Below are 15,442 nucleotides of genomic sequence, written 5' to 3'. Positions count from 1 at the left end.
TTAGATAGAATTTGATGCTGTCGTAGATATTACATCATGCCCAGAAATGAAAGGTAATATTTCTGAAAGAAGTTATAAACCCTAATTCTTCTCAGTCAAAGTCAAGAGTGGAAGATATCACTAATACAGTAAAACTGATGCGAAACTTTGGATGTTAATTTGTATATTTTTTTGTTAGTTGTTACTTAATCACGTCAAGACTACATTACCAATTTTGATAAAATATAGCTAATTGCCTGGATTTACACATAGGATACTTTTTATCCGAACTGAACACTTCTGTGGGATAAGACAGGATTCACGATATAATCTAATTCCACGCGGGCAAAGCCGCGGTCGGAATGATATTTTTTTAAATAAAAAAATTGTTTAAAAAAAAACACAAAATATATTGACGCATGTATTTATTTTTTGCACTCTATTATAATTGTAATTATTCATTACAAATAATCAAAATAAAATAGCCAGAACAAAGTTAGGCCCTGGTAGGGTAGGTAGGCAGGTACAGCAATGTGAGACGAACACTGGCTTATTTATACCAATAATAGTGTATTGTAAACATTAAATTAAGTTTACTTTCTAACAACAAAAATACATAATATTAGCTAATGTGAAAGCGAATCAACCAATCATCCCACAACAATGAAATGTGCACACAAATATTCATCCAAATCGGTTCATGGCATTAGGAGGAGTGACTGCAGCGCCATCTTCCGGGCCCAATTGTGTTTCCAGATCACCCAGGAACTCAATTTAATATACTTACACAAAATTTTTCGAAATGAAAACTCACATTACTATGTAAATATGAATATAAACCTGTTTTATTACTAAGCAATTTCCCGCACAGGTGTAGTAAGTATAAATGAAATAAATATCAACATCAAATTCTTTATACAACATACTTATCTACCACGGACCACCTACTAAGAAATGTAATTCTTGAAATTTTTTCGTATTTTTTTTAAATATAATACTACTCCAATGAGCTCCTGTTCCATATTACGGCCACCATACTTCCACTAAGTTCACCATGATTTTTTTATTTCTTTGCACTTTGTTGCTTTTTGCTAAAAATGGAATCATGCGATAAAACCAGTAGTGCGTTGATAACATACATTTTTGACTGAATACTGTACTTACGAAGGAGTGGGTTCACATTGTGAACAATCAGTGGGTTTATTTTCCTTCTGGATTCCGGATTTCTGAAAAGATTATTTATGCTATAAATGAAAAAATCTTACACATTCGTTATGTACTTAAAACAGGGGTACATATCAAACATCGTCTATAATACAATTATCATCAAATTTAAAATAAAACCAACTTACTTCATTAATTTGTTCCAATTGTAAGCATTCTTTTTCCTCCAACCTTTATGTTTCTTCTTCTTATTTTCTTTATTGTCCCCATTTGTCTCATTTTGTCTTATCGTGTTGTCACCCTTTTTTACGATTGCGCAAGCGACACAAGTTCCCCGTGTGACGGCCGTAGCGGGAATGACTCGTGCAGCGATCGGGGTGGGAAGGTACAGGGCGGCTCTCGCTATATTGGCTGGTCGCGCGCTAATTTCAAGTATGTCTTGTTTATTTCAAAACCATCGCATATTTCAAAATTCTTACACGGTAGACGTATAGGTTGTATATTTTATAGTTAATATCCAAAAAGTCGTAACTTAACGTTTGTTATTTTGAAGATGCCAGAGTTTAAAAAAAAATAACAATGAGAACTTTGTATTTTTTTTCTATCGAGAAAATATCATGGAATCATGTTTCTAAAACGATAGACGTATTGTGTTACTATTGAACTTTCTTGTCAAGAATTTTCATCACGACAACTTTAATAATATAAAAATTACGAAGGTTTGAAAAGGGCCGTAAATGTTAGAAAAATTAATTCATCACCTTAATCGACGAATAAGTTTTATCCAAGGATTGAAAAATCAGCCCTAATTGAAGTATTTCTTAGTGTAAATAATTATTTAAATTTAAACATACAAATAATTATTTAAATTTAAACATACATATGTCACAAATAATATAAAATGTAAGGAAAGTAGTTTTATTATAATTTCAACTCTTGGTCTCAAGTAATTTTATGTTTTAGAAAATCCAAATTTGTTAGATCGCTATAATATGTATCTGTATACGTAAATGTGGGTAGTTACTGAAAATTATTATTTTTAACGTGATAACGTTTTTAAAATCGTTTTAGTCGGGTGACATGTTCAAAAACTAGTGTCACACCAAAACCTCACGAGCGTGATCGCAGGTATAACGAGAGAGAGACGGACCGATCTCCCGTCTCATCTCGAGCGCTGCCACCAATAAGACGTTATCACGTAAACATCTCGATCGTAAACCTACTTTACAAACAACCAATTTTTGATTAAACGTGCTAATCTAAATTCTAAATATATAATATGCTTATCCAGACTTATCTCTGTACAAAGTAACATCCAGATATGATCAGCTGTTTTTGCGTAAAAGAGAAACATACATTCTACAAAACTTTTTATCATAAAAAGTTTAAAGTAGGTTATTATACATTTTTAAATCTTAATTTTCATAACTACCCTCAAATACAATATGAAAATGTTTAATACTTTTTATTTTTTAATACTAAATGAAAACAGTAGTTCAATCTTTCTATGTGTAGTAGATTTTCAATACAGCTTGTAGTATTTAATTTCAGCATAAATGGATATTTTTTTAGTATACGTTTCAGCTAATTAGCTTAATCAGCCGTTTAATTAAATGTCTTTAGGCAAGTAGTTAAATATTAAAGATTATAATCAAGTGTAAAGCTGTTTGATTATCAATCAATTTTATTAATGGAAACAAACAACCTTTTCATGAACGGGCTAGGAGCTTAATTAAACGGCTGGTTAAGCTAAATAGCTGTGAAATACATACTAGAAAGTTATAATGTATGAATATGCTCTATCGGTACTCGGATAGGTACGCGATTAGAATCTCTATAATATACTACATAAGAGATGTAATCGCGTGCCATTGGGATACCGCTACCCGGCGGTAGCGGATACCACTCTCATCTGAATAGGTCTATAAATGGTTACAAACATACTTTTTTATCTACAAAGTAAAATGTATATCATGCATTATGATTGTCTCGACTTTTAAACGGAAAAAATCGGTGAAAGAATGCAAAAAAAATCTTTAAGGTTTCTTCCATCAGTTTAAAAAGTTAAGGTTTCTTTCTGGTTCACTTGATAAGCTATATCTAAATATATAACTCAAAGGTGACTCTGTATCAACGCACAGCCCAAACCACTGGACGGATCGTGATGAAATTTAGCATGCAGGTAGATGTTATGACGTAGGCATTCGCTAAGAAAGGATTTTGTTAAATTCTACCCCCAAGGGGTAAAAATAATCTTTCCAACACAGGCGAAGATGCGGGCAAACAGCTAAAATTCATCTTTCCCACGCAAGTGAAGCTGCGGGCAAACAGCTAGTTCAAGATATTGCCTTCTTTCACCGATTTAAAACAAGTGTTCCAACAGTTGTATATCATATTATTTAGGGCCGATTTTTCAATCCTTGGTTATTTATCCGTCCAATAAAGTATTACACGAACATTTTAAAATGTCACCTGTAAACTGTCAAATACGGACAATTACCTTTTGAAATGGGAGCGTAATACGTTATTCGATGAATAAGTTTTAACCAAGGATTGAAAAATCAGCCCTTAATTTAATTATAATGTATATTGTATAGCTTTAATTTATCTTTTTATGAATAAAGATTATATGTAGAAATTGTTTTTTATTTCTATGAAAAATCCTACTAAAAATGGAACCTCCTTGGTTCAGTGGTTGACGCGTGAGCGTAGAACCGAGGTCCTGGGTTCGATTCCCGGTGGAGACGAAGAAAATAAAATGTCTCGGTCTGGTAGGAGTCAGGACACAGAAGGCTGATCACCTACTTGTCCCTAAAGAAAATCGATCAGTGAAACAGATGTATGCATAATGCATCTGCCCTTACCCCACTAGGGGACATGGGACTTCACTTCTTTTAGGAAAAAAATCTATGTTTTTCGAGTCAAAATTAGATTTTAGAGCACGTTACTATAAAAATTAAAAATAATATATAAGTTGGGCAATGGGCTTTTATAGTAGGTACGGGGTACCTACTCCTTTCGATATTATTACCCTAATTGGCAATCTCATACAGCAACAACATAAAATATTTTCTAATTGGTTTTTAAAAATAATTGGCCGAGTTTAAATTTCGTCAGTCCTGAATAGAGTTTTAACAATGCTTGCTACTTTTGTGATTTTGTTTGCTTTAAATTATTTCACTGTTTATTGTGGCTATCCACCGGTAAGTATAAGAAACTAGCTGCGCTCCGCGGTTTCATCCGCGTGACTCCGCTCCTGTTGGTCTAAGCGTAATGATATACAGCCTATAGCCTTCCTCGATAAATGGGCTATCTAACAACGAAAGAATTTTTCAAATCGGACCAGTAGTTCCTGCGATTAGCGCGTTTTAACAAACAAACTCTTCAGCTTTATAATATTAGTATAGATTAAAATAGTTATAGGAATGCTATATTATGACTTGGAAAATGTTATAACTGGTCATTAATTCCCTGCTATACTAAGCGGTGGCAAAATACCGAAAATTTCATGAAAATTGGTCGAGCTATTTAGGAATTGTGCGATTGCAATCACTTGCAGTTTGTAGTGGTATTAAATGCCTTGAGAAACTGCTAGAAGCGTTGTAATAAAGATTAGACCAATATTTAACATAGCTTTAAAATTTATTTGATGGAAAATCATTTATATTGGAAAATTTCAACAAATACATGTGTGCATTCAAAGGACAATCATCGTCACAATTTAAATAAAATATATTAATTTTGTTAATTTAAGTGCGATGGTAAGAAATATATTTTTATGGAATATATTGTAAGTAAATCACGTCTGTGAAAGAAACATTTTCATCCTCATTATCATACAATAATTTATTAGGAATCACATCCAATGTAATTCCAGTAACTATACATATTGTTTTTGTAACAAATTTGAATTAACATTTAACATATTGTGTGTTCACCTTAATATATTATGTGCAATACCGTAGGGCTACTAAATCGCAATAATCATGACCACATAGTTGCATTGGATTCCCTATAGTATTACATTTATTTTAAATATGTTTCCTTTATGACCCACTGACCTCAATAAGTAGTTAAACATAGTACAATATGGTATATACGTAGTTACATATGAATAATATCATAATCTACACTAATATTATACAGAGGAAAACTTTGTTTGTTTGATTGTAATGAATAGGCTCATAAACTACTGGACCGATTTTGATGAAATTTGGCACAGATAATCTTTAGACCCTGAGAAAGAACATAGGCTACCTTTTATTGCGAAATATGTACCACGGGCGAAGCCGGGGCGGACCGCTAGTCAGTTATATTAGTATCAAAATTATAACAATGAAATTATTCAACAGTCAGGCGATGAAGTTATACCCGGTAGTGTGTTGCTGCCAGCGACGCGTCGAGGGAGATACCTCGCTAACATCGTGAGGAGACAGGCCGTGGTAAGTAAGATTAGTTACTGAAAGAAATGCTTGGACTTATATTTTTATGGCATATTTTACACATGTATCTATATCATTACCGGTAAAACACCTTTTTTGTGTTCCAGTTTGCAAAACTAACCTAGGCAAACATGCTCCATAATCGAGACTGGGTGCTACTTATAACCAACAAATAATGCTCTTACCAGATCTTGATATATTTTTCGGATCCCTCGCACAGTATAAGCATCAAATTATTCACAGTTTTTCCAGTAGTATATAAAAATTTAGTATATTGATTATGTTTTTCTTTCTATTTTGTTTAATTGTATAAGTGTTATTAATGTGAATGTTGTGTACACCTATAATTGATAAATACATAAGATACAATTATGTAATTAGATAATGTCATCCTATATATAATGTAATGTGTATTTATTGTTGTGTGTTCCATAAATAAATAAATAAATTATGTGCAGAAATACATTTAGATGTCTATAAAATTTGTTTTGCAGGATGGAACGGGTATAAAGTTCAACAAAGATGCCGATAGAGTAAGTTATGTGGTTATAGAGTTTTTTGATTCTCTTGCGAATTTCGAAATTTGCGAAGTATCGTACGCATGGCTGTATCTTTTGATTGCGTTGGCAGAAAGGTATCTAAGTTTGATCGGCATTATTTCACAGCTTCAAGGGACCAAAGACTTGAGTATTCAATATAAATTTTATCTACTAGTGCCATTTTAAATCTCTTCTTCAATACTAATTTTTTTTTATTGTATGATATGGAAGCGCTTGACCACGATCTCGCGTCATGCAGGTAAGCTAAGATGTGGCATGGGCCATGGAGCGCAATTAATTAATCTTTACTTGCACAGATAAATGCAGAATCTAAGAAAAAAGTAGACGTACTTTCTGAAGAATTATTGCCATATATTATTGCGGAACAAGAGCGTCGTACTACTTTGTATAAACGGATAATGACGGCAATACAAAACGGAGAGAAAGGTGTTACCATCGCAGAAATTAGGAATAAACCACCACTTATTATTAGGAAGGGTAAGTATTTTAAGTAGGTACCTACCTATGATTTTGTACGGATTTGTTGAATACTACCTTTATCTCTCATAGGCTGTACAGTGTACGGGCTAGCGGCTAGCCGTACATCCTGAGTCAGCGATTTACACGATCCTATTACATTACCGTAAAAACAACATCTTTACGAATCAGTCTGTAAGGCGCTCGCGGCTGGTGTAAAGCGCTCGGGGTGTATGCGTTATATCAACTATCAATTGTATCAATAGTTTAAAGTATACAACAGAATAAAGTGATCAAAAGAAATAACTGTTTTTAAAAAGAAACTTTTATTACATCGTCTCAAACTTTTTGGTCTGTGTAGCGCATGTCGCGACGGTCGGCTGCCGAGTAGGTATAAAGCAGTGTTCGGAACTGTACGATAATTATCGTACAAATACGATAATTTTGTGCCTAAGTTTCACTTTTACCGTGGTTTCATAAAACCACACAACATTTTTTACATCATCCTATCAATCTATCCTCTTATCAAATAAAGGAGTGTATGGGATATCATATTATATCAACTCAGCAGCCCATACATAGGCAAAAAGGACACATTACGAAATGAAACGAAGAAATGAAAAATACTTTATTGTATACTACTTATAACAAGACTATAACTAGTTACTTGCTTAAAGAAGAAGATTTGATTGCTTCATGAAATTTTGAAATTGAATTTAAATGGTACTAACAAACAAATCAAACAAAACAATTTTTCCTCTTATAATATTAGAATAGATAAATAATTTTCTCCAGGTCTACTATACCGCTGTCCATCGAACCGCGCGCCAAAAGAACCAGACGGTTCCGGCATTCTGATGTGCGAAGACGATATAGAACCAAGCCAAGTGATGTACGACTCGTGTTTGAGCGCAGAGGATAAAGAGCTTTATGTCGCTGAAACTAAGTACTTCTTTTGCAATCGTGAGTTAAGGAAAAGACATCTTCGTCTTTTTTTAAATTTTATTTGGAGCAGTGCCTGTTAGTAGTAGCTCTATGTCACTGAAATTAAGTACTTACTTCTTCTGTAGAGAGAATTGAATTGAAACCTGAAATCAAATGATTACACACTATTAAATTTTAATTATAGGAACACATTTTTTATATAGGTACATTTATGTCGTAGCGTCATGTTCCTTTCCACTTCATTACTATTTAACATACTGTGTTTGTACAAAACTATTGATTTTTGAAATAAAGAAACTACATACTTTATAACACATTTAAATTATTCCAGGGCACAAGATAGAAGGGCCCGATTTGCCCCGCAACGGATCCACCGTTATCGGCTGTGCTCCCATCGAACGAACGTCACTCAACTATACCAGTCAGAAATGTGCGCTAGAAGATACTGACGATGTCGTGGTTCATTATAGATATTATCCGGATAGAGTAAGTTTATTATTTTATAAGTTTATTATTTTATAAGTCAAATTTTAGTACGTAGCTAACTAAATACATGACAATAAATTACAAAAAATAATAAAGACAAAAAATAATACCTAGATACAAATCATGCAATAATTTTTTTCGGTTTATCTTACCTGCGAAGTTAGGACTTCGAGTTACATATTTAAGTTCCCGTTTTTTTTTGTTGTACTTGTTAATATTGTATGTACGGTAACCTATGTCTTAAGTTAGAATTTGAATTTAAAGTATTTCAAGTTAAATTTCTAACTTTTCCGAGACAAGCTTGCTCCTTAAACGCCTTCAAACATAAATATAAAAAACACTTATTGTGCAGGAGTTTGAGTTCCAACCTTAGTTGTGTGATGGTTATTCACTGTCATTAGGTTTTACACATTATGTAGGTATACTATCTATCTGTCCATTACTATATTACGTATTATTATTTTTATTTAAACCTTAACATTTATCCATTAATATTAAGTTAAATTATTATAATTATGTATTTTATTCAATAAGCTTATTATATGTAAATATATTTATATATGTATATAATATATATAATATCTATCTATGAACGTACTGCCGCTCCAATCGCTTCAGAGAGGGGCCACTGAAAATCAGCGTTGCAACTATATTGCAACTTATGCTGAGTGGCTACCTGACTTGGCTCCACTTTTCGGCTTCATTTTATTTTATTTTACTCTTTCATTTATTATACTTGTATTGTTTTGTTTCATGTTGTGTTGTTTTAATTTGAATTAAGTATTGTATTCAGTGTCAATTGTGTTTGTTATTAATTATTATTGTGGAGTCAAATAAATGATCTTTCTTTCTTTCTTTCTTTCTTTCTTTCCTTAGTCAGATTCTGTTTTTAACTTGCTAAAACGTTCACAGACGTACAAATTCGTCACAGAACTGGATCCAGACAGAGAAGTGTGTGACCATTGGAATCCGTGTCAAATAGGCTACATTTACAGCCTACCGTCTCCCGACCAGGCGTTGCTTGCTAGTGAACTGTGGCGTAAGTATTTAAGTTCAATCCAACTAACAAAATGATCGACTTTTGGACGTCATTGCAGTTAAATATAAATTAATAAAACGAGATATATACTATTCACACATCACATGTGTGAAATGAATATTTTGCCAACTTCGATTTATGAAAATAAATAATAATAATATTATTTTCTATTTCAGATAATTATGGTGAGCTACATCATATTCTTTTGTAAATTATTCTTAATTTTCCCTATGGGACCTTCCCTATTAAAGCGTCTGGCGAAAGTTATAATCCATGGAAAGAGTCTGGCGCTGTTAAATTTTATATTACAATCATGATGATGATTAATTATCGTTTAATAAAATATTATGTTTAAAATTCTAGTTGAAAGTGAGTACTTATTTTTATATATTTTTAATATTATGGATGTGATGAAATCTTGAAATACGTACATAACTATTAATTTTTTTGAAAATTTATGAATACTTGGAATATATGGGTTTGTATTGTAAATGATAGTATTTTACAAAACAATGTAGCTGAGTGGTAGTCCGGGATACATCGCGCCCATTTTTGCAAGTGATTACTATCAAGCTAATTTTTCGTGAGTAGCTTTATTTTGATGAGATGCCCAATAATTTCATGAACGAAACTCTCGATTGTGGTAGCTTACAGAGGTAACAAGGATAAAAATTTTTGATTTGACGGTTCTCAAATATTTATTACGCAATTTGTAGGACAATATGTCTGTTGAATTATATAAGTGAAAATAAAAAAATCAGCTGGTTAGTAATCATTTATGATGACTTCGTTATCGATACACATTGGAAAGGGGGACTCTTTGATCAAACCATAGATTTTGTAGGACAAATATTTTTTCGAATAATTTAGATAATAATCTTGGGATTGAACAAAAAAAAAACATTCAGTTAGTAATTAATATTTGAGAACCATCAAATCAAAATATTTTATCCTTGTTTCCTCTGGTAGCTACCACAATCGAGAGTTTCGTACATGAAATTATTGGGCATCTCATCAAAATAAAGCTACTCACGAAAAATTAGCTTGATAGTAATCACTTGCAAAAATGGGCGATGTATCCCGGACTATGGACATTGTATAATTATAATAAAATTATAATATATAGGTATAATGTATTATTTGTGTATAATGTACTTAGTATGATGAATATTCTGACACCAAAATGTAACGTACTTTTTTAGTAGCTTAAGTATAAGTTTCGCTTAGTTTGGTACTAGATGGCGCTGCTTTAAATTTCCGACTAGAATACTAAATTATGCTTACAAAATTAATTCGAAATATTATTTTTAAAGGACATGATGGTAAGTAATACGCATCATATTATACTATTCTACAAATATTATTAAAAACTCTGTCACGTAAAAATAAGATTGGATCTATGTGAAACTTTGCAGAGAGATAGATTACCTACTCATACCATTACACCTTGCATGGGCGTAGCCACGGTGGGGCAGGGTGGGGCACTCGCCCCACCCTGGCTCTGACCTGGAAGGTACCTAACCAAATCTAAAAAAACTTAATTATCTAGGTACTGACTACAAAACTTAATATCCGTTATAAAATACTCACTCGAAAGTTGTCAATACAAAAAAATGCGATCTAAACAAAAAGCTTGCGCTTTTATGTTACATGATTTAAATCACTTTTGGTGACAGAAAAAGTAGTGTAGTACTATTACCCCATTCAAAGCTGTTTTTATTTAGCCAAATTTGCACTAAATTTCCCATCAAATTTTACTTTTGTTTTAGGTTAAGTTATTGATAGATCCAGGTGGAGCTACGCTCGCAATCTTACATAAAAGTTTTTGGCCGATATCTCGGAAATTATCCATTTCAAGGCAAAAAATATTGGGATTTTTTGTAGATAGTAAAATTTTACATCTTTTATACCTTGTAAACTTTTTTTGTAAAACTTTCCGTTTACGATTTAATGAGCCGGTTAATCGTTTTTGGCAAGTAACTCTTTAAATATTGGATTAATCAATGAAATGCATAGGCATTATCCATTTATTAAGATTACTTTATTTGAAACTTTTTTTCTAATGCTTTTTGAGTTATTTAACGTTTGGCGAAAAATAGAAAATTTCAAGGTAAGTAGGTATGTATGTTTCGTATACAGGATGTCCCACTATTGGTATACTAAGCGCGAAGGGACTTGTAGTTTTGCATATACTGATCACCAAAAAAATACTTGAACAACAAAATTACATCAAAAAATTTTTGCTAAGTTTTTCCTGAAAATCCATGTTTTCTTCTCTAATTTCGTGCAGCCGGCATAATATACCGCTTCGCTAATGTGAGCATTTTGTCTATGAAAACATAATCTTAAACGATAGGTCACGAGCTGGTAGCAAAGCTGGGCGGGTTGCTTGTTATGGGTGTACACATAGAGTTTTAAGAATTCATCTATTTGAAAAAAAACTGCGTCTGGAATTTTATAAGTATTTTTTTACGTACTTAGCGTATGCAAAACTATAACCTCCTTTGAGCTTAGTATACAAACAGTGGGGCACCCTGTATATTTCGTACAACTAAATAATATTGAGTAGTTATTTTATATTCGGATGCAAGAATAAAATAAAAGAAAATGAAAGGAAAATATTTAAAAAAATGCATTAAAAATTTTTCTATACTTAAGTAAAAAAAAATCAAAAATTTTGCTGTTTCGGAAACAGTGAAAATCCACTTGCATTGGAAAATTGTTCGTTTTCATTACATCCGTAAAAAAACTTATGGCCTGCTACGTCACCCGCCGAGCGGCGGCATTTCTACATTATACGTAGAACAACTCAAAAAATATGGGCACTAGAAAAAAAAAATTCAAGCTTTTGTTTATTCTCTACAATTTTTGTTGTAGAGAATAAAGTGATCTAAAAACTATGTACATACATGCATTTTATTCATTAATCCAATATTTTAACGATAAACCGGTTCAATAAACCGTAAATAGTAAGTTTTACAAAAAAGTTTACGGAATATAAAAGATGCGAAATTTTACTTTCTACAAAAAAGTCTTAGTAACTTTTCAAGATACCGGTCAAAAACTATAAGATTGCGAGTAAAGCTCCACCTGGATCTGTCAGCACTGTGTTTTTATGGTCAATAAGTGACCATTAACCTAAAACAAACATGAAATTGGATCGGAAGTGCAAGGTTTTGCTTTATTTATGTCTATCATTTGAAATGGTTTATTTTTCCATTTACATAGACATGTTTAGTACCTATATTTTATGGTAAAAAGGAATCATTTATTGTTTTAGAAAGATAAACTATATTATGTATGTATAATATTATAGGGATCAAATTTACATATACAGGGTGTCCCGCTATTGGTATACTAAGCGCGAAGGGATTTGTAGTTTTGCATACGTGACTGATCACGTAAAAAATATTTAAACAACAAAATTACGTCAAAAATTTTTTGGTAAATTTTTCCTGAAAATTCATGTTTTCTTCTCTAGCTTCGCGCAGCCGGCATATACCGCTTCTCTAATGTGAGCATTTTGTCTATGAAAACATAATCTTAAACCATAGCTCACGTTCTGGTAGCAAAGTTGGGCGGGTTGCTTGTTATGGTTGTACACATAGAGTTTTAAGAATTCATCTATTTGAAAAAAAAAAATGCGTCTGGAATTTTATAAGTATTTTTTACGTACTCAGGGTATGCAAAACTATAACCTCCTTTGAGCTTAGTATACCAACAGTGGGACACCCTGTATACGGCTGTATCTTTTGTTTGTTTTGATTTTTTCATTATTATTTCAGCTTAATACCGCCACGCGTTTTTGAAAAAAAAAGGTATTTTTAGACAGACAGATAGACGGACAACAAAGTCTGCCTGTCGGTTTGTCTGTCAACACACTTTTTCTCAGGAACACGAGGAGGTATCAAGCTGAAATTTATATCGAATACTCAAGTCTAGGGTCTCTTAAAGCTGTGAAAAAATCAAACTAATAAGCCAACGTAATCAAAAGATACAGCCATTTTATGCTGTAAATTATCGCAAATTTCGACTTTCGCAAGGGAATCAAAACCTACATTGTACTTTCCGTGAACACAGAAGCCATGTCTTATAGCACAGATAAAGGAAAATTTGCTAAAACATACATTTTAGAGTTACAACATAATAAAAAGTAGGTTTGTTCGGAGCCCTCGGTGCGCGACTCCGACTCGCACTTGGCCAGTTTTTTTTTGCCCCACCCTGTGCCCATGGCTAGCTACGCCCATGACACCTTGCATTACATACAATGATATTTTTTTTTTAAATCATTGATTACACATGAACTTTTTGTAATACGTAAACAATTTATCGTTTGCATATTTGTTTAGACATAACTCAAAATAAATTAACGATCAATTAATGAAATAAGTATTCATTTACAATATTTTTAAAACCATTTACTTTTTACTTGTAGAATATGAAAGTAAGTAGAACATTTTACTTTTAATTTATCTTGAAAATGCAGTGGTTTTTTGCCATCTTTCCTTTTTTTTCAAACGACGGCAAATAATTTATCTGATTTTAGGAAAATTCAAAAGTCTTCTAAAAGAAGACTATTTTTATTAATACTTAAGTTATTAATAAGCATGTATAAAGTGAATTTAATGCTTAAAAACTATTTAAAAATGTCATTATAATTGAAACTATTGTATTTCAGAGGACGGTAAGTTGTTTTTATCGATTTATTATAAAATGTGTGTTCCGATAAAAAATAAAACACAAATGATATATTTACATTAAAAAGCCTTATTACATTTCTTCATACATTGTATTCTATCTTAAAATAATACTAAATCTCACTTAAAACTTTGTTTTTTTTTCCATACCATCATCAGAAATCGTACCACGTAAGTATTAAGTAAAAAAGTGTATAGACAAAACATTCAAATGAAATGAAATGAAATATATTTATTTTACTAAGCTTTAATTATTAGTGTGCTTTTCCACCAATAATGTGCGAGGATGTGTAGCGAGGAATGTGTTTGAAAATAACCAATAGCATCGCTTCAAACGCTAAACGTTTCAAACTTCAAACCAAATGAAGCGATATGATTGGTTCTTTACAAACACATTCCTCGCTACACATAATCACACATTATTGGTGGAAAAGCACCCTTTAACTCATTCTAAAAGTAAGCCTTTTTACAGCAATACCAGGTAATTCTCTTTTTTTAATATCGATTCACAAATTCACACATAAAGTTGTTGAAAGGGGTTTTACGTTATTTCTCATTCCTAGAAAAATAAATCAAGTGTTACAACAAATAAAAAGCTAAATAGCAGTGAGAGTATCATTAAAATCGGTTCAGAACTTTCAATCAGAATTAGGCCAAAAGTCTGCATAAAAATAGCATGAAGTTTTATATTAACAATTCATTAAAAATAATGGAGATGGAAATTCCATTTCCGACATACAATCAATAGGTAGGAAATTCTATAATTTCCAATAAATTTCCGAATTCCAGAGGACAGTCTGGAAGAATTCGTATCTCCTCTATCGCTGGAATATTCCACGAGCCCACGGAAAGTTCCGATTCCGGACGGATTCCAATTGGTAGGCGTTAAGCGGAAACGGCCGCATAATAGTCAGTTGGTAAGTAATTTATTTATTTACTAGCTTTCCACCCGCAGCTTCGCCCGCGCAGTCAAAGAAAAAGCCGCATAGTTCCCGTTCCCGTGGGATTTCCGGGATAAAACCTATCCTATTTCCCGGGATAAAAAGTAGCCTATGTCCTTTCTCGGATATCAAAATATCTCTATGCCAAATTTCATGCAAATTGGTTCAGTAGTTAAGGCGTGATTGAGTAACAGACAGACAGACAGACAGAGTTACTTTCGCATTTATAATATTAGTATGGATTGTTTTTATTCAATTATTTTCGCCTATGGCTTCATCCGCTTTGTCTAAAACCTAAGCAATTATAATATACCAAAACCTTCCTTGAAAACTCACTCTATCTGTTAAAAAAAAGACATTAAAATCTGTTGCGTAATATTTAAAGATTCATACAGACACACAGACGGCGGAAAGCGACTTTGCTTTATACCATTTAGTGACTAAAACCGTCCTCGAGAATTAATCTTCTATTTTAAAAAAACCTATCAAAGTCTGCAGCGTATTTAAAGCTTTGTTTTATACTATACTAGCTTCTGCCCACGACTTTGTACGTGCATCCCCGTTTTTCCCAGTTCCCGCAAGAATTTCGGGAAATCCTTTCTTAGCGGATGCCTACGTCCTAACATCTACCTGCATGCCAAATTTCAGCCCGATACGTCCAGTGGTTTGGGCTGTGCGTTGATAGATCACTATATCAGTCACCTTTGAGTTTTATATATATGTATATAGATTA

At 32.5% G+C, this 15,442-nt stretch overlaps 1 protein-coding gene across 1 annotated transcript; it reads right to left on the bottom strand.

Moving 5' to 3' along the window:
• Positions 1-389: 389 nt before the first annotated feature.
• LOC149895374 (uncharacterized) lies at positions 390-3,055 on the bottom strand. The gene is made up of 4 exons (XM_090118737.1): positions 3,030-3,055; positions 1,332-1,565; positions 1,144-1,205; positions 390-1,070 (listed from the first exon to the last, which is right to left on the bottom strand). The coding sequence occupies exons 1-4, from the start codon at positions 3,053-3,055 to the stop codon at positions 1,003-1,005; spliced, it is 390 nt and encodes a 129-aa protein (XP_089974863.1). The 3' UTR covers positions 390-1,002.
• Positions 3,056-15,442: the final 12,387 nt, after the last annotated feature.

Source organism: Colias eurytheme, chromosome 31 (assembly GCF_061535395.1).
Source record: "Colias eurytheme isolate Ceu_HAF_F1 chromosome 31, ilColEury1 Martin Lab GWU primary, whole genome shotgun sequence".
NCBI lineage: Eukaryota > Metazoa > Arthropoda > Insecta > Lepidoptera > Pieridae > Colias > Colias eurytheme.
This window is presented reverse-complemented; position numbering and strand designations above follow the sequence as displayed.

What these genes read in the sequence shown, in the direction of transcription:
- LOC149895374 (XM_090118737.1), bottom strand. Translation starts at nt 3,055, where the DNA reads ATGAGAGTGGTATCCGCTACCGCCGG. An exon ending in AATTGGAACAAATTAATGAA is followed by an intron (nt 1,206 to 1,331) that starts GTAAGTTGGTTT and finishes TAATCTTTTCAG; the next exon opens with AAATCCGGAATCCAGAAGGA. An exon ending in CAATGTGAACCCACTCCTTC is followed by an intron (nt 1,071 to 1,143) that starts GTAAGTACAGTA and finishes TTCCATTTTTAG; the next exon opens with CAAAAAGCAACAAAGTGCAA.